General features: G+C 46.1%; 2 protein-coding genes across 3 annotated transcripts in view; one reads left to right on the top strand and one right to left on the bottom strand.

The window, feature by feature from the left end:
* The window catches only part of LOC144114578 (uncharacterized), a 36,979-nt gene continuing 17,684 nt past the window's right edge, over positions 1-19,295 (top strand). For both annotated transcript variants that reach the window (XM_077648415.1, XM_077648414.1), the window contains exons 1-5: positions 1-306; positions 1,073-1,166; positions 1,701-1,776; positions 3,835-3,964; positions 10,934-11,043. In XM_077648415.1, coding sequence (XP_077504541.1) covers positions 291-306; positions 1,073-1,166; positions 1,701-1,776; positions 3,835-3,964; positions 10,934-11,043 — 426 coding nt within the window. In that variant the 5' untranslated portion in view covers positions 1-290. The remainder of the gene's footprint in view (positions 307-1,072; positions 1,167-1,700; positions 1,777-3,834; positions 3,965-10,933; positions 11,044-19,295) is intronic.
* On the bottom strand, positions 14,720-18,320 carry LOC144114577 (large ribosomal subunit protein uL1-like). Its single transcript, XM_077648413.1, has 5 exons — positions 18,230-18,320; positions 17,811-17,966; positions 16,219-16,367; positions 15,478-15,650; positions 14,720-14,973 (listed from the first exon to the last, which is right to left on the bottom strand). The coding sequence occupies exons 1-5, from the start codon at positions 18,232-18,234 to the stop codon at positions 14,803-14,805; spliced, it is 654 nt and encodes a 217-aa protein (XP_077504539.1). The 5' UTR covers positions 18,235-18,320; the 3' UTR covers positions 14,720-14,802.

Raw genomic sequence — 19,295 nt, 5'->3', positions numbered from 1 at the left:
AATTTTTCACCGACACGAAAGCGCAGCCGTCGGCGCCAATGCAGCGCAACCGAGAGGTCGTGTTTTGTATTATTTGCCTCTTTGAGGCATTGCTTGAGTACTTGTACGGCGGACACGTGTGAAGAACTCATTGAATAGGAAGGTGAGCAGGAGTGTGTTTTGGAAGCCAACGACCAGGATTTCGGCCTGTCAACATTGGCGAGTTTCAACGGGTAAGCCATGAAGAGTGCTGCGACGTCTTTTCATCTGTTAGGGGAACGAAGACTCCTGCGCCGTTTTACTAAGCCTGGATGAATCGCATGGCCGGTGAGTCCCGCTCTGCGTTTCTTTGCTAATGATCTGTATTCACACGCGCTATTTGTATGCGGCTATATAGGGATGTGAGTGGAGGCAGTCCGCCTGCGGTTGCCGCAGCTATAATGCGGCGCCAAAAAAGCTGGGCCTATATCCTGCATGACAAGTGTTGTTCTCATTGTCTTTATGTGCATATATTACTCGCGTGCCTTGGTAAATAAAAATGGCATCAGATATCACAACAGAGTTACGCTTTCGCTTGCTAGCACTTCGACACTCGGTGCAAAAGCATGGATTTGCACTGCGTAGAAGACGATGAGCGAGAAGTGCCGCGCGGCGGAGCGCTCGCGCTAGGCCAGCTGCGATCAGACACCGCACTATTTTGCTCAGGGTTAGTACTCATCGGATTAGTGCTTGTGCCTTAATATGCGTCATACTAAATTTTGAGACAGTGATCGCATGCGAAAGGCTAGTTCATATTCATCGCCTTGTCATTTGTAAACTTGTCTGTGCTTCCCCAGTGGAACAGGATTTGAGGCAGTGTTATGTCAAAGTTAGATCAATCTTGCGTCTCCTGAGCTGTAAACGTTGATGCTTCCTCTCCGTCTGAGCACTGCGGTTTGTCGGATATGCAACTGCACAATTATTTAGGATTTCTACCTTTTTATTACTATATCCCTCGCTTTTGTGACCCGCATTCAAGTCGTTCGCCATTGTCGATGGTTTTTTTTGTTACTTATTTTCGCTTTGTTATTTATTCTTGGTTGCGTGCCATCAGCTGTGGTGCCGGCGATTCTCCGAGCTCGGAACTCTTCCCAGGCACGGGATCCTACCCGCAGACCTCCCTTCGCCGCACTCACGAGTGTTCTTTGGTATTTTTTTGTTTCTCTTGCCTTTACTTGCATTGCCAGTCGACAAATTTGTGCAGCTTTTAATGGTATGCAGATTTGTTAAATGCGCTAGCAATTTTTCTATGATGCCAAGCTGTGCTCTGAGATATCAAGCTTCTTGCTAGTGAAGGCATGCTTTTTTCCATTCCCTCTTCTCATTTAACCAAGGCAGACTGGTTGCAACTTTCAATTTAATACCTAGACATTGGTGCAAGGCACCATGATAGGAATTCATGAAAACCTGCACATCCTTTATTCAAATTGGTGTGCGGTATTTCAGCCAGCTCATCTTTCAGTGTGGTTATAACAGTCATTGTGACTCTTCTCAAAGAATGTATATGGGTGCATTACATAAAATCTGTTCATTTGTTTTGTCATGGGCTAGCTCATTGGTTTTTTATTTACTTATATTATGTCTAAGTTTAGTTTTTAAAGTAGTAGACGATTTCCTCTCTTGTCATTCATGACATGGCTACAGCCACTGACAGTTGTTGCTCTGGATGTATTTATTTGCAGTTGCCAGCGGCCAGCATCTATTGGGCCATGCGTGCTTCCTGCCTTCGACTGTGTCATCCCTCCTGATCCGTTCATGGTAGTTATTCTTTTTCACTGATGCATATCTTAGCTGCCTATTTAGAAAAATATTTTCAATATAGGCTTGCAGCTAGGTTTAGAAATGCATGAAACTCTACATGCACTTCACAGCAGTACCTCAGCTTATAATTACCGGAACTGTAGGCTTGTACAAAATATAGTTGCTGATGTAGCTTTTGACACAGCTGCTGTTAACATAAACGTGCTTTGACATTGCACACCTGTTGCCTGGTATGCATATGTGTCCTCGAAAAGGACCTATATGTTCATTTATCCCTTTAAAAACATTGTGCTCTACAATGATGGTTTACCAGTATTTCTGACACAGAGACCAAATTGTCAGTCAGTAATGTAACTTTGCACGATGACACCAATCCTTGTATGGTACAGCATCCTTGCAATGCACTGGGCAAGCTGCTGTCAGCACAGATTTATTGCTGGTTTATTGCCATAGCATATGGTTATACTGCACAGTTTGTACCTCTACCTTCTTAAAGCTGTATATTTGAAAAATTTAAAATTAGTTGAAGGAAATTCAAGGAAATGTAACAGTAACTGTCTCCCATTTTGGTGGACACTTGAACCGTGATATAAGGGAGGGATATAGAAGGGAAGTAATGAAGAGCTGATGCCCATGTTAGATGCCCCTCTTTAGTTAAACATACCTCGCAATTAACACATTTGGTGCAAAACAAACATGGGACTTGCACGCTCACAAGCACCCTCATGTCAGTAAAACAAAGTGCCAATGTTGCCGTACTTTAGAGCTTTGCTCCTAAAAGCGCAGCTGACTGCTGCTCAAAGTTGAGAGCAAAAATATGTCTACTTTTCCTCATGTGCAGTCTGCGGTGCTGGTGCCATTTTCAATGGTGATTGACATTGAGTTGCATGATGCTCAGTCTGTTCCTGGAGTTAGTGATTTTGTCTGTCGTGTGAATGTGCTGTTAAAATTAGTGCAGAACAATGGTTCTCTAGTTCATTTTAGGTAACTGTCTCCTGTGCCACATGCTACCACCCTTTTTCCTCAAATTTCCTAATCTCATTTAGCCACCTGATTGCCACCCATTCATGCATTCACCTACTCTTGGAATCCTCCCAGTGTTTTAGTGTGGTATTGCTTATATCTTCTCTCCATTACACATGCACTGCACTTCCTCTTTTTTTGATTTAGTCAAGATATCTCTGTTCCTGTTTCTTGCATAAGCATAAGAGGTGAACAAGTGCACCATCTGGGCTTGTGATGCAATGTGTAGGGTGCTTCGTTTTTGGGTAAAATCTGGTTTCTTCCTACTGTTGCACCAAAAAAGATTCTTAAAGATCAGGTTCAACCCAATTTCTGTGCAAATGTGCCTGTAAGAAAGTGTGGTTTGAAGGTGCACAATGGCGAAGAGCTGCTGGAGTGTAGTGGATGTCACATAATTCTTCTGACAGATTTTTTAAACAATTCTGGTTTTTTTATTTCTCTTTTAATGTTTATTGTTTGTCCGTTGCTTATAATTTTTGGATAAACTGAAAACTACATGTACTGACTGGTATTTCATTCCAATAATTATACCCATTATTATGAAGCTGTGTTGGAAGGTAGGTGTGCATTTAGTATGCGTGCTTTGAATTTCAGTGATTGTTTCTGCAATGCAAAATGGAGGACAGGTCTCTGCTGTGCGAGTTTTTTGCAATGAAGTGAAAGTAGCTGGAGAAGCATTTGCTACTGTGTCACCCAGCCAAAAGTTCTCCCACAGACCACTGAGCTTCTGAATACCTATGGCTTAAAGCTCGAAGCTCTGGTTGCCCTTTCCGAGGTTTTCTGCATTAACGAGTGCAAGCCCAAGGGCTCAGAGCTAACAAGCATTTGAAACCATAGAGCTATACACAGTAGTGCTGGGGCCGTGCAGCAAGTCAGTGTGAATTAGGTCGCGATAAACATGGTTTACTGTAGAAAGCTAGTGTGAAAAAATAGTTGCGCTCACAGAAACCGCTGTTTCTTTCTTAGTCAGTCATTGAAACAAAGCTATGCATGTAAAATTTTAATCTCACTGATCCTTCAATTTTTTTCCAGCTAAAGACCAAGAGTTGCATGGAAGTTCTGCAAGCCACCAAGTTGCGTGTGATTTTTGCCAGGGACCTGGAGCAGGCTGGGAAATTAGTGGATGGCCAGTGGTATTCACTCAGTAAGGCAAGCTTTTTCTGTAAGTACAGTTTTTGGCATGGCATTGCTTAGGAACGCATGCACTAATCTGACTACTCTATGCCCGCCCATGCTTCAAGAATAATGAAGTACATGAAAAAAATTGATTGCCGAAAAAAAATTGCCGCTTCTGTTATGTTTTTTCAGGAAAGTATTTGCGATTTAAAGGGCTGTGAAAACCTTAAAAATTATATGCTTGTTGTGGCTTTTTTTTTTTCAAATTTTTTCCACGTCTATGTTGGCCTGACCTTGTAGCTTGTCTGCATGAGATTGGCTGCTACCTACAGTTTGCTTTTTTGTTGCTCCTTTATTGCCTGTCACAATCTTTACTTTGTGTGGCAGTGTCATGCAGTTTGGGAAGTAATCTGATCTTATTTCTGCGTTGGCCTGTAGTGCAAGCTTTTGCATGTGGGGCAGGTTTATGGTGTCCTTTTGTTTGCTGTAACTGCAGTTTGGCCATGAGGGGCAGAGGCTTAGTCCTTTTTTATTTTGATGCAGTGTCATATACTTCCTGCATAAATTAATGAAGTAAGCACTACTTTTTGTAATAAATGAACATTCATTATAGCTGTGGCCATTATAAGTGCACTTGACTCTAAAATGGCTTTCTTTCGGCATTCAGTATTACATCTTAAAACCAGCCGGAAGACACAAAACAGGAGAAGAGATGAGCACAAGATGAGGCTGGTCTAACAACTGAAATTTTATTGAAGGAAAGTGGCAAAAGAAGACCTGCAAAGAGATTCAAGCACACAAGACCCCAAAGCAGTGAGTGGGCAAAAAATAACCGAAAGGCACTGACGTGCTAGTAAACCATAATAAAAAACTAATTCCTTACAGTGAAGGTTCACGGACGGTTTAGCCAGGCACTTGTTTTTAGCCTTACTGATGTAGTAAGCCTCAACTATATCAGGACAGATTTATCACTTCCCTAAACCACTGATGTGCCACAGAAATCAGGCGTGCAAAGAGAAAGGTCGTCCTCTGATAGCATTCACGAGATTGAACGTGCAGTGTCAGGTGAAAATTCGCCTTCCTCTCTATACAGTGAAAGTGCTCTCAGCCAGGCGCACATTCAGATATCTGCTTGTCTGCCCATAGTAGTTTCAGCTACGAGGCAGTGGAATGCAAAAAACCGGTTTACTTTTGCAAGTGGTGAACATTTTTTATCTGCCACTGTGCATAGCGGACGATTACCCGTAGTTGTATCAAGCCTAGTTTGAACGAAGAAGCAAAGGGCTCCTACCTTACTTTTAGCGGTCAAGGCAACAGCAACATCATACTTTGGTGCAACTTTCTTGGGATGGTGCGAAATGGCGTGGAGGTAAAGTATAGAGCCCGTCTTTTTGTGCTGCTCAACTACGTCAGCATCATGTGAACGGTGTTCCGTTCCCTCGAGAGAGTAAAAACACACTCTGACAGGTGCGCAAGATGGGCAAGTGGGAACCCAGGTGCCATTGGCTTGGAAACCTGCTCCGAGAATGCATTCTAAACACTGTGATGGCATGACTTCCATAAAGCAGTCGTGATGCATGTGATTGCCAACCTGTCCTCCACCAGCCTCGAGTGGTTCAACTCGTAGATAAGAGGCTTCCTGATCTTGGGCTTTGGCGCCAACATATGTGGTCGTCCGCAAAGCGCAGGTCTAAGTCAAGAAGCTTCAAACGGTTATGCTTAGTGAAATTCAGACCTAAAAGATAGGCTTTGACCATATGCCTTAAGATTTCTAAAACGTTTTGTGCCAACTTATCTGAGCCCTCCTTGTGCAAAAAAATTAGGTAGCTATCAGCATAACGAAATGCTACTATGCCGAGGCCTTCCAAACAGGGCTTTGATGCGGTATCGACTTTGGACAGAAGAATGTCGCGGATGAACAGTGCAACCTGGGACCCTCTGCATATGCCTGATTTATGATGTAAATACTGCCTTGCCAACTCACAAAAGTGGAGTTCTGTGGAGTTCTAGTTTCTTGTGGACAGCAACCTGGGTGGGTGCTCTGCAGTGAGCATCGACATGGAGGGCCTGCACTATTCATTGTCACATGATAGACCTCTGAAGTATGTGCAAACTGCATCAGGGTGAACAATGAACATGCTTTTACAGATGATTGCGTGATTTTGGTTGCTGGCTTCTTGGGGCTGTTGTCCTTTTACTTCAAATCCGCATTTGTCAGTTGGCAGGGTGGTATTTACATGCAGGTCGTACCTTTGCTCAGCAACATTTTTTTGTCTAAAGTCAATAAGGCATTAGAGCCCTGTTTGGAAGACCTTGGCATAGTAGCATTTCGTTATGTTCATGACTGTAATTTTTCTGGACATAGAAGGCTCAGATAAGTTGGCACAAGATGTTTTAGTAGTCTTTAAAGCATGCGGTCAACGCCTGTCTTTTACATCAGAATTGTCTAAGCAGAACCGTTAGCAGTTTCTTCATGCAGACTTGCGCTTTGTGGACGAATATGTTTGTCGGGGCTACAGCTAAAGATCGGGGAAGGCTCTTTTTAGCTACGAGTCGGACCACTCGTTTTTGGGGAAGGATGGTGAAGAGGTGTAATTTGTCGCTGGTTAAGGTCAGTAAAGATGGAAACACTTGATGGGTGTGCAATCATGTGCATGACATCAGCTTTAGATAAGTCATGCCATCACTGCTGAGGACGCATTCTTGTAGCAGGTTTCCAAGCAGCTAGGTTCCCACTTGCCCATCTCAACAACCTGTCATACAGTCGAACCTCGTTATAACGAAGTAGCATCGGGACCGTAAATCAGTTCGTTATATCCGATATTCGTTGTAACAGTAGACATAAATATCGGCTGTGACAAATTCGTAATTTGGCTCGCGCAAATATTCTAGACACTAAAATGCATTATATACTTGGCTTTGAACCCACTACAAACGTGGTAATCCTTACCTGTCTCCTTGTGGCATTCAATCAAAATAGGCCGGAATATGGGAAGGTTGACACGACTGTTCTTACGTCGCCGCGCACGTGAAAGTGCGTGGCGCGAAACGACTGCACCATGTGTCTGCGCATAGGCGACTTGGTGTAGAGAGAGGAACTCGAGTGAGACACAGCGGGAACCATCGCGCCTGCGTGCTCTGCCGAAGCGCGATTGGTGGCCCCGAGAGGGACCGTTGAAAAAAAAAAGCTGCCAAAGCAGCTTTGAGAGAGGAGGAGGAGGAGGAGAGGGGGCGTTGGGCGAGAAGAGAAGGAGGAGAGGCGGCGTTGGGCGAGGAGACATATGCAACGCCAGCCCGGGATCAGCCAAACAGGTTTGCATTCGTTCATTTGAAGAAAGATGTTATCTTCGTCTGGTGGCTTTTCACAGCGCTGCGCAGAATGAAGTTTTCTACATTGTCCATGCTCAAGAGGGCCTTTTCTACGTCAGCAGTTTTCGTCGTCGGGAGTTTTTCCAAATATCCTTTCAGCCTCCTGGCCATGTCCGCGGCATCCGCACTGCTCATCGTTGGTTCATCCCGTTCACTCTCACCGCTGTCGCTGCTGCTGTCATCCTCGGGCAACAAAACGCGATCCACAATTTCTTGATCCGTCAGCTCGGGCGCCACGGCCAAGTTCTCATCGGCCGAAACGAAATCGTCGAATTCGACGCCTGGGACTGCCAGCCGATCCCAAGTTCTGTCCAGCTCTGCCTGGTCTTCGGGCTGCACTTCTTCTTCGTCGGCAGGCAGAACAAAACCGGCATCCGCGAAACAGTTCCTTATTGTCGACTGCCTCACCTCATTCCACGACCCGTACAACATTTCGAGTGTCGTCTTGATGTTTATTGTTGTCGATCTATGTCGATCGATGTCAAATACCAGTTGCGTCACCAAACGCTTCCTATAATTGCACTTAAGCGAACGAATAATGCCTTTGTCTAAAGGCTGCAAAGCAGAAGTTGCGTTCGGTGGCAAAAACTGCAAGCGAACTGCCTTCAGCACGATCGAAACTTTATGCGCCGAACAGTTGTCCAAAAGCAACAGGACCTTCCTGTGCTGCCTCTCCATGTCCTGGTCTAACGCTCTCAGCCAGTCCTCGAAAAGCTTGGTCGTCATCCACGCTTTTTTGTTCGACGTGTATTGAATCTGCAAATTCCGGACGCCTTTCAGGCACCTCGGATGTGCCGACTTGCCGATGACGGTGAGCCGTCTTTTGTCGGAGCCGTCCATGTTCACGGCAACGACGACAGTCACCCGGTCTTTGTTTTTCTTGCCCCCATGGCAGGTCTCGTTCTTCATCGCCAGTGACCGCTCTGGCAACAACTTGAAAAACACGCCGGTTTCGTCGACGTTGTATACGTCGCACTCGTCGTACTCCTGGAGCAGAGGACGAAAATTCTCCAGCCACGTTTGACATGTCTCCATGTCGACAGCGGACCCTTCGCCAGACAAAGTGTGGCACGCGATCTCGTGCCTATCTTTGAAACGTTGCAGCCAACCGCTGCTTGCACAGAAATCGTCATGCCCCAGTACGCAGGCCAGGCTGTGGGCCTTCCGTTGAAGAAGTGCTCCCGACACCGGCAAATTTCGCGCCCTCACATCTTTAAACCAAGAAAGCAAAGCCGCTTCCACGTCCGGGTGATGGCAAGGCCTAACTCGTTTACGGTCGGCTTTTATGGCGTCCTCGGTGTTGCCCTCAATCTTCTTTCTAGTGGCCAAAATGGTGGATAACGTACTTGGAGGAACGCCGAATTCCGAAGCAATATCCTTTTTCTTGCGGCCACTGTCCACAGCTCTCAGTATCTGCAGCTTTGTCTGGAGTGAGATCGCTTTCCTCTTCGATGCCATTTCGAGCGCTGCAACAACAAGACTGGCCGCTGTGCTGATGTCAGAACGCCGGCCTCAAAGTTGCCAATGTTGCGCTTGCCTTTCTTTACCGCTGGACAAGTGGCGCCGCCTTTCGGCCCTCTGTCATGTCATGAGCTTTCAGAGTTTTCGCGCTCTGTTCACAGGTGGCGCGACCATCCAAACGCGATTTTTGTGCCAGACGGCAAAACTTTTTCAAACGATAAAAAAAAAAATTCAGCTGTGTATCGGCCTTCGATTTTCATTTTTTTTTTTTTTTATGCTACTTTCAAGTTCTGAGCCTCGTGTAAACCAAATATTTCTTCGTTACAGCCGATATCGCGGCGGATCTCGCGTTTTCGGTTTCGTTATAAAAGAATAAATGTCACTGAAATGAAGCATGACCAACCAAAATTCGTAATTAGTTCGCTATAACCGATAATTCGCTATATCAGTGTTCGTTATAACGAGGTTCGACTAGTATGTTTTCACTCGCTCGAGGGTAAGGAGCACATACTCCGATGATGTTGATACACCTTACCTCCACAGTATTTCACAGTCTCAAGAAAGTCGCGGGAAAGCGTAATGCTGCTGTTGTCTTAACAGCAAAGTGCAAGACAGGAGGCCTTTGCGCTGCCATTAAAAAGGCTTGATAAAACTGGGTACTTGTCCACAATGGACAGTGTCACAAAAAGAGGTTCACCACTTGCAAAAGTAATGGAGTTTATTGCGTTCCACTGCCTTATGGCTGCAACTAATATGGGCAGACAGGCAGATATTTGAATTTGCACTTGACTGAGCACTTTCACTCTTAGGGGGAAGGCAAATTCTAATCTGGCACTGTATGCTCAATCTTGTGAATGCAAATCTGAGGATGACATGTCTCTTTGCACGCCTAATTTCCACAACACATCAGTGGTTTATGGAAGGGATAAATCTGTCGATAGATAGTTGAGGCTTACTACATCGGTAAGGCTAATGACACGTGTGGCTAAGCCATCGGAAAACGTTCACCGTAAGGAATTTGCTTTTTTAGATGATTCATTAGTATGCCAGTGACCTTTGATTGCACTTCGCCCTTTCACTGCTTTGGGCTATTGTGCGCTTGTATCTCTTCGCGGGTCTCCTTTTGCGGCTTTCCTTCAATGATGCCGCCGCAGTGGCTCAGTGGTTATGGCGCTCGGCTGCTGTCCCAAAAGACGCACGTTCGATCCTGGCCGCACCAGTCAAATTTCAATGGAGGCAAAATTTTAGAGGCCCGTGTACTGTGCGTTGTCAGTGCACGCTAATGAACCCCAGGTGGTCGAAATTTCTGGAGCCCTCCACTACGGCGTCCCTCATAGCCCGAGTCACTTTGGGACGTTAAACCCTCACAAATCAAATAATCAAAATCTTCAATTAAATTTTTGTTAGTCCCGCCTCTTGAGCTCATGTCTTCTTGTGTGTCCTGGCTGGTTTTAAGGTGAGTCAGTACCAACTCGGCCAGTCATAAGCCTTGTTCAGTATTACACACATTTTGAATAAAGTGAGAAGTTTACTAGGCTAGTTGCCGGGGATCGTGTCCGCAGCAGTGGTGGGCAACTCAGAAGAGATAGCGTCATACGATTGGTTGTGTAATTGGCAGAGGATGATGTGAGGATGCTGCTCGAAAAGAAAATTTCATAATCGGATAATTATTTACAGCCAAAAATGTCCAAAAAGTGGCTGGGCCAGAGAAAAAGTGCCGCTAAATTTGAAAACGCTGAAAGTAGGTGGAGCTACAGCGTAGTGCCAAGTTTGAAAAACTGGAAGTATGGACAAAGCCAAAGTTTGGCGCCAAGTTTGAAAACTCGAAATGAGCAATCACGTGACCAGTGATAAGTGTCCTATACTTAACCAGGAGATAAGAAGAATGATAAATTACAGGCAATTAGGTAATTATTGAGAAGCGAAAGGCAATGAACGCGTGATTAGACTGGGCGGGTATTCAGTGAGTGGGCAGGAACGATCCGTGGAGGGAAATTTGAAAACTCAAAATCGTTGCTGGGATGAAATGAGGGTAAAATAAGAGTTAATTGATAACCAATCAAGTCAACGAGAAAACAACCATGGCGCCAAATTTGAAAGGCGACCAGTGTCGAGGAAGCATCAACGCTTTCACATTTTTTTTGCGCAGGTAGCAGCGGTGATCTCTATTTTTTGTTTTTTTCAGCCAAGACAAAAACCATTTTTCTTGGCTCATGGGCGATGTATCTAGGAACCTGCGGCCAGGACAACGCTGGACAACATGCATCAGCAAGCTCGAAAAAAAAGCACGAAACAGTAAATAAATATTGATCATTTTCATTTCTATTCTAGTGGTTTTGTGCACGAATTACTCTGGAATGCACAAAGCTTGTGTTAATTGACAGGCGACCATTAACAAGCTGTGCATTTTTGTGCATAGCCTACCCCAGAACACAAATCCTGCGTTATTTGACAGGTGACAGTAACGACTGTTACACAGTGTACAAGCACTACACAAGACACACTACAGAAGACAAGGCAAACTACAGAAGACAAGACAGACTACAGAAGACAAGACAGACTACAGAAGACAAGACAGACTACAGAAGTCAAGACAGACTACAGAAGACAGACTATAAAAGACAAGACAGACAACAGAAGACAGGACTACAAAAGACAAGACAGACTACACAAGACATGCCCAAAATATGACAAGACTACAGACTACAGAAATTTTCTGTCTTAGAATCCTGTAGTGCGTTTTGACTGGGTAATTATCACTGATGATATCTTGTGTATATAGCTGCGCTCATATGCCCATGCAAATCACCACTCTTGCGAAAAAGTTTTTTTTTCCATGTTTCTGTCAACATGTTATCCAGCGGTTTCTTTTTCTCGCCAGTGTGTTGTCGCGGATCCTCTGACGTGCTTTCGAACGTTGCGTTAATCGACAGCCAGCATTTTATGCTCATATATTTTATGTCTGTGTGTACACCGTTTCATCAGGAGAAATCCCTGCAAATGTATTGAAGTTTTGCCTGCTCCGAACTAAAGCTGGGAGTCGAGGCCTTGTCTGGCTCCATGCCTTTTGCCTCGTCTTCGACTTTCAACTGAAAGGAAATAAAATGGTCTAAATCTGATTCTGAAAACCATGGAAGGAAGAGGTTATGAAGATAGTGGAGCAATGCAAAACTGAATGGTGGTGCCACGCATTATCTCGAAAGGCGGAGGAGCTTCAGTGAAATGCGCCGCCTAAGGTAAAAGGGTGTGAGCAACAGAAGTAGTGATCATGCTCAAGCGTACGTAATGCGGTTTTGAAAGCCCTGAAACCTGTAGGGCACTAACGACGAAGCCAGAGGTGCCTTTGCAGCGAGCGACTGCCTTGCCAAAAGGGCCGTTGGAGACTTGTTGGGGGTTCCCCTTCTGTGCCGAATGTGCATACGTCGCGCGCCTTTCACGGGTGGCCAGTGTGAACGCGCCTCATGGAGTAATAATAATAATTGGTTTTTGGGGAAAGGAAATGGCGCAGTATCTGTCTCATATATCGGCGGACACCTGAACCGCGCCCTAAGGGAAGGGATAAAGGAGGGGGTGGAAGAATAAAAGAAGAAAGTGGTGCCCGTAGTGGAGGGCTCAGGAATCATTTCGATAACCTGGGGATCTTTACCGTGCAGTGACATCGCATAGCACACGGGCGCCTTATCGTTCTGCCTCCACAAAAACGCAGCCGCCGCGGTTCGGTGCTCCTCATGGAGGAATGATACATGATACATTTTCCTTCCTCCCACCCTATCCGAGCTGAACGCCGGAAAGTGTGCCGGAAGTTAGACGTTTTCGCAGCGGCGTCGTCTGCTGCGCATGCGCGCCGAGGCTATGAGAGTAGGAAGAACGGTGGGGTAAACGGCATCAAATATTGTGACGTAACTGCCTCTCCAGTTTTCCTTGCTGCACGACTCGCCTCATCGCGAATTACCGGTTGTAGCACGCTGCCGAAACCCAGGGTAGCACGAGAAGCAGACACTATAGCGACATGAAACGGAAGCTGAACCACAAACGAATTCAAGCTACACGCCTCATCATGCACGTAGTATTTTTTCTTTAGAATATAAACTGCACATCTCCAATCAAGAACTTTAATTTTAACCCAACGATTCGAAGCCGGCTCGGCTCCTTCATCAGGGGTAGCAGGGCAGTAGCCAGCCTCTAAGTATGGAGGGCAGGTGGGTTCAAAGGAACGAAAGCTGTGATCCGAAAGGCGTGGGGCGGTTAAGGCTGTGAGTCATGTTGTCGCACTGTGGGGAGGCGGTCAATGGCGACATTTTTTCGTTGAGTTGCAGAGCGAAGTCCGTGGGCATACACTGGGGGGCAGGTTTCTTTTTGTGAGGTTCATGTTGTTCGGGCTGGTTTGGATGTGCCAGGATTCCAGAAGGAGCCTTTTGTGGTAATTTGTTTCGGTCCCGAGGATGCTGGTTTCGTTGTAGTTTATTCTGTGGTCTGAGTCCTCGGAATGTTCGGCTACAGGATTGCGCTCTCTTGCAAAGTTGCGGACGTCGTTTCTTTTTTTGTTTCCGAATTCTTTGAGATTTTTGCCTTCGCCGGTGTAGCTTGCGTCGCAGACGACGCAACGAATTTTGTAGACAATGCCTTGGGCTCTCTCTCCGCGGCCGGTCTTTGGGAACAGGTAGGCTAAGAGTAACAGTGTTTGTGGGCTTGTGCGCAAACTGGATTTTTCCAGGATTCAGGCGAAAAAAGGTATTCCGACAACGAGCGAAGTGGGAACACCGGAAAGTCCACAATCGGGCGCAAAGGGATCCCAGGTTTGTTGACTTTGGGCAGGCCGTAGAATGGTGGGGCCAAAGACCAACGCCACCACCAAAATACGTCACTCTACCTTATGTAGGAGGTGTCAGCGAAACCATCGCCTGAATCCTGAAAAAAGGGGGTCTCCAGGTTGCGCACAAAGCGACAAACACTTTTGCGCTTTGCCCACCTGTTCTCAAAGACAGGTCGCGGAGAGAAAGAGCCGAAGGCATTTGTCTACGAAATTCCTTACGCTCAGAAATCTCAGAATTCGGCAACAAAAAGAAAGAAAAAACGTCGGCAACTTCGCCAGGGCGCGCAATACTGTAGCCGAACATTCCGAGAACTCAGATCACAGAATCAACTTCGAAGAAACCAGCATCCTGGGAACCGAAACAAATTGCCACAAAAGATTCCTTCTCGAATCCTGGCACATCCAAACCACCCCCCACCCCCCCCCCCCCCCCCCGAACATCAACGGCACAAAAGGAAACCATCCCCCGACTGCGCTCAATGGAACAGAAAAAAAAAGTCGCCATTGACCGCCTCTCCACAGTGCGACGTGCCTCACAGCATTACCCTCCCCCCCCCCCCCCCCCTTCGTTCCTAAAGATCACAGCTACTGCCCGCCCTGTTACCCATGATGGAGCAGTCGGCTTTGTAGCGTTGTGTTAAATCAGAACGGACACATGTGCGACGCGATCATCACTAACCAGAAGCAGCCCGAATTAAACTCATCCCGTACCAAAGTTATCTAAGAGCGGAGAAGCCTGCTTCGAAGTTACGTTTCAGATTTTAGGGACGTTCGCCGATTCTGACATCTTTTCAACGCCTAATAATGCAGATTCCCAGACCCAAGAATTTCGCTCACGTTCAGTTTTGGTTGGAGATGTGCAGTTTATCTTGCCAACTTACCTGGTGCAGCAGTCACTAAATGGCTAAGCAAGACGGCGCGAGTATTATCTATACCGTGTAAATTCTTGAACCTACTACAGTATGAACGGCAAATGAGACTGGCCACTGCACCTCGGTTATGGTTCACAAAACATTGCCACAAGCAACCCAAGCTGACATTATTACAAGGGCACTGCTCACTCAAAGCATTACCAATTCAGCTCTGACAATTGCCAAGCCTGCTTCTCTGAGCAATTCTGACAGATTAATACAACATGGAAAGGACACAGCAGAGTAATAAATATGACAAGAGCCTTTTTATTCACAACCACCCAGCCGCAAAACTAGCTGGCTGGAGGTGCCGAAAAAAAGAGCCAAAACTTAATAAAGACGCTGTGGGGGCCCCATCGTAGTCTTGATGTGCAGAGACCTGATGTTCTGCCAGTTCTTTTTCAACAGGGACACCAAGTAGTTGATGGCCAGGTTGATGTTCTGGGCCAGCTCATCAGGGCTCATCTTGACATTGCCCACAGCAACTGCGAGACACAGGACCTGAACAGAAAAAAAAAGTATTCCACAGTGAACACCACAAACCACACCAAGAAGTGCAATAGGATGTCCAGTTCACTCAGAGAGGGTGCACAAAAAATCAAAAACTATTCATTGCCCAGTGCTAAACTCATCATAGGCAATACAACTGTTAGGATTGCTAGTCCAACACAATGCCACAAACCTACAAGCTAATCAATGTGCAAAAACAGCATAGTTGTGATACTATGGTTTTAACGTATAGATACTGTTTTGAGACTGTCAGATATATGTAAAAAATTTTCCTTGAATCCACACAAGGGAGGGCATTAACCTAGCTTGCAGCCAAGCTCTAAACCTAATACAATGCCTGGTAGCAAAGCGATCGCCAGGAGGGAAGTGTGGTATGCATATATTTGCGTCATCTTGTAAACCTTGCTTCTTCATGCATGTGCATGCTTGGTGCTAAACAAGGCATGTGGGTCCACCAACTCACTACAAGACTAAATCAATCGAAAGGCAACATACCTTCTTCATCTGGAACTTGATGGTGGCTTTGACCTCGTCAAGCTTGGCCATCATAGATTCGTTGTGTGTCAGCAGCGTGGGGAACTTGCCCGCCTTGTTCAGACCAGGACCCAGGAGACGGGGAATCTGCTTTATGAGCGACTCGGACGCCATGAAAGCATCGTACTTCTTGGCTGCAGTTGGGAAGGGAAAGGCACAAGTCAGCCAAGACAGAGGCAGGCTTGCATAGATATTAGCAGCACAGAAAGAAGACAGCAGACTACAAACAGAAGCCAATGTGGGGTCGTTGCAGCCCTTGCACATCCCTTACAGGGAGTAAAATAGAATCCATTGATTACGCCCCTGGCTTCTGTAAAGGCTTACCAGATCAGACCAAGTGTGTCTTATCACCAGCATTTCAGGTAATACATGCATTCCAAGTCATCACTCTGGTAGCATGGCTGCCGAAAACACCGAACAAGGCCTATGCCTCATTTAGGACAGCGACAAAACGAAGTAGAGAATCAGATGTTGGTCCTAGACAGCTGCCTACATCAGAAAACCAGACAAAAAAAAAGCATTCCCAAGAGACCATCTCCATATCCCAGCCCCACATCCTAATTATAAAAGCAAAAAAAAAAGTTACTGCTACTAACATGTGGCTGGAAGCGCTTTCCTGATAATGCGGCAGCGGCAATCTCCTAGCTCAAGATACACAGACAGGCCCCCCGGACACTAGAAAAGCAAGCGGGGAAAACGCACCAAGCTTTTTGACTAGTTTCTTGCTCTTGTTCAGCTTCTTCAGAGCCTCTGTGTCCATGCAGGCCAGGTTGTTGGCCTTGGCTTCGTCACAGTGCTGCTGGTCACCAAGAATGCACACCTGGAACTTGGGCCTGGGGATGTGCTTCAGCCTGTCGATAAGGAAAAAATTTTCATGAGCAACACATGAACAGTTAACCAGCAGCAGCATATACGCATTCAACAGGGCACTACCAGTATTGACAAGCCAATAATAGATAACAAGCACAACCTACACCTCTTTCCGCCTTAAAATGGGATGTGGGTCTTAGAGACCACGAAGAACTGGGGACAAGTCCTTCTCCAAACAGTTTTGTTTGCATAAAGACTCTCTGCAGAATATCCATGCTCAAAACAATCCCAAAGTACAGAACAAATATATGATGTTCCACTTCATGTGATTGCTGTGCCAAAACTGCTCCCCAACCACCACTGTTAGAGAAGATTTGTTTGATACCTTCCTAGAAGGACATGGAGCAGTGCAGCTAACGCTACAGGAGTTTTCTCAGGACTCTAAGGGCACACAGGCTATGTCTATCTCTGATTTTGCTTTGGGCAATCGAAATTAGCTTAGTATCAATTTGGGAGTAGGGCAGTGATGCTATATGTTTACTGGCCTTTACATTACACTAAATGAATTTGTTGCTTTAGTAAATTACCAGTCAAACCATTTTGTATGTTCTATTCAATTTTTTTACAAATATATTTTTACCGAGCCAAGACAGCATCACCACACAAATTGACTCTGATGATGCAGTTATGTAAATATCTCAAATAATGCAAACATTTTTTGTTTAACAGCCTGTAACAAAGAACCAAATGTGAACCACAAAACCACTAATAATTCAAACTAACTGAGCCATTGAACATTTGCACTACATAAAAAAGCAATTTCTTAGAAATTTTGACAGACTCATCCCTCCCTTAATGAAAAAAAATGCTACCAACTCGTTGGAAAGCAATCCAAAGCGCTAAATTGGCACTTTGGCTACAAGTCAATGGATCTAGAGCAATGCCCGAACGCGTTAAGATAAGAACACCCCTTTCGTGCATGCACCATGCTCGGAGAAGGCACAGGCGCAATCAGCGATACAGTTCATTGCCCAGTGCTAAAGTCGTCACTGCAATGATGCACGCCTGAACTGGAGAGGATATAAAAGCCGCCGCCTTCGTAACGCAACATGCGCACCAGTCATACATACGACTGTCGGCAGTCTCCGGGCGTCGCCAGCAGTCAAGTTATTGGTGCCGCCGAAGCGGAACACCTCCCCATTGTTTTAAGACCCTGGGTTAGAGTCCGCCCGGCTTCATTCAGAGAACCGAGCTCCCTGTACCGCTACAGGCTGTGGCGTCAGACATACGAGAACGGTCGCTAAGCCCCCAACGTCTCGAAAATCTGCCCTAAAATTTCCACCAAGCACAATGGCAATATTGCGAAGCCGGTTCGAATGACATTCTAAGCTTAACGTTAAGCGGGCTCTAGCCCGATGGGGACGCCAAAGGCTGCGCGTTTCAGGTCAATTTTTCGTGCGATGCTGGTCGAAGAGCAGGCATACTTGACGGTGCCCGAGAAGCGCTTGTCCTTCTGAGGGTCATAGTTCTTGAGGGCGATCTGGAGTTCCACGGTCTCGAGGAACTTGCGGTGCTTGCGCGCCGACTCCTGCAGGACCGCGTTGACGCAGTCGTACAGCGTGTCCCTGCTCACTTTCAAGCTGCACAAGAAAAGCATAAAAATTATTAGACCGCTTCAATTCAATCACTTCGCAACAGCATGCGTGGAAGTGAAGATCACGCGCTAGCAAGAGACGGCCACCATTTCAAGAGCGAAGATTAAAAACCTTCGCAAATAAGTAATAAAGTTGGTAAATCGAAAAAATAGAGTTAGCTGCATGATCAGCAAGAACTACACTATCAATAAGAGCACAAATGCAACTTGGTAGCTACTTTTCCGACAAGGATTGAAAGGATTACATACCTCATGCTGAGACCGTCGACGCGCACTCTGCCACGACAAACGTGAGAAAGGAAGAATATCTGTGTAGCCCGAGTAGATGATGCTGATGATGCGCTGACGATGTGCCTGAGTTGACCACGTGATTTAAAACACCCTAGGCACCCTGGTGGAAAAAAATTACGTGACGTAATTTTTCTTTCTCTCCCCCCTTTTTTTCTCACTCCCGCCTTCACCCTTTCCCTCACGGCGCGATTGTGTCTAGGTTGTCACGGAACCGACGGCGTCCTGGGTTTCACTAGAAATTGACCATTTGCGGAAAAGCGAGCGCCGCCTGTCGTGCAAACAGAGAAGCTCCGCCGGTACCTTTGGTTGGAAAGGGGCTCTCGAGCAAGCATGCGCAAGGCAGCGTTCAGCAGCTCACGTGCGCTTGTTTTGTTGTTTTAGTGTTGTTTATTGGCCGGAAACGTGTGTCAGCTAACGAAAGAGTATGATGGAAGAGGAGAACATCCCATTTTCGTTTTTAGAAAGAGGGTGTGGCGAATTATTCGCGTTGTAGCCTGAAAAACGACCATGTGCGGCAATACGTGCACTCTGCTACCTCAACGGAGCGCCGAATGACCAAGTGAAAATGTGCGTGAATGTGCGCCTATGCGCGGGCGAGTGTGACAGTATAATGGGATGCACTTTCCTAATGCACACAGACGTTTACGTTTGCGCTTCCTTGATAGGGCCGGAGTTTCTGCTAACTTAACACAACACCTTTTGCCTCAGGGCACACTTAGCTGATTATTAAAGGACCCGTTGTACTATCTCAATCCCGGCTCGTGCTGATACGGCAGAGCGTTGCTTTGCGTGCTAACCGGCCGCGGTAGCGTTAGAATGCGCGGATATACGCGAGGCTGCGCTCGGCCGTGCTCCCGCTGTTCAGGAAGCACATTGTAGCATTAATGATGAATGTTCATACTAGTATATATCATTCGGTTTTCCTACGTCGGTGGCAAAACTCTTCTAGAACGACCGAGCAGTGTGTACTCGGCAATAAGCGCGAAATAAAGCAGCAACACCTGTTTCGAAACGTGCTGGATGT

Source organism: Amblyomma americanum, chromosome 1 (genome assembly GCF_052857255.1).
Source record: "Amblyomma americanum isolate KBUSLIRL-KWMA chromosome 1, ASM5285725v1, whole genome shotgun sequence".
NCBI classification, from domain to species: Eukaryota; Metazoa; Arthropoda; class Arachnida; order Ixodida; family Ixodidae; genus Amblyomma; species Amblyomma americanum.
This window is presented reverse-complemented; position numbering and strand designations above follow the sequence as displayed.

What these genes read in the sequence shown, in the direction of transcription:
- LOC144114577 (XM_077648413.1), bottom strand. An exon ending in GAAACTAGTCAAAAAGCTTG is followed by an intron (nt 15,651 to 16,218) that starts GTGCGTTTTCCC and finishes TCCCAACTGCAG; the next exon opens with CCAAGAAGTACGATGCTTTC. An exon ending in TCAAGTTCCAGATGAAGAAG is followed by an intron (nt 14,974 to 15,477) that starts GTATGTTGCCTT and finishes TTTTCTGTTCAG; the next exon opens with GTCCTGTGTCTCGCAGTTGC.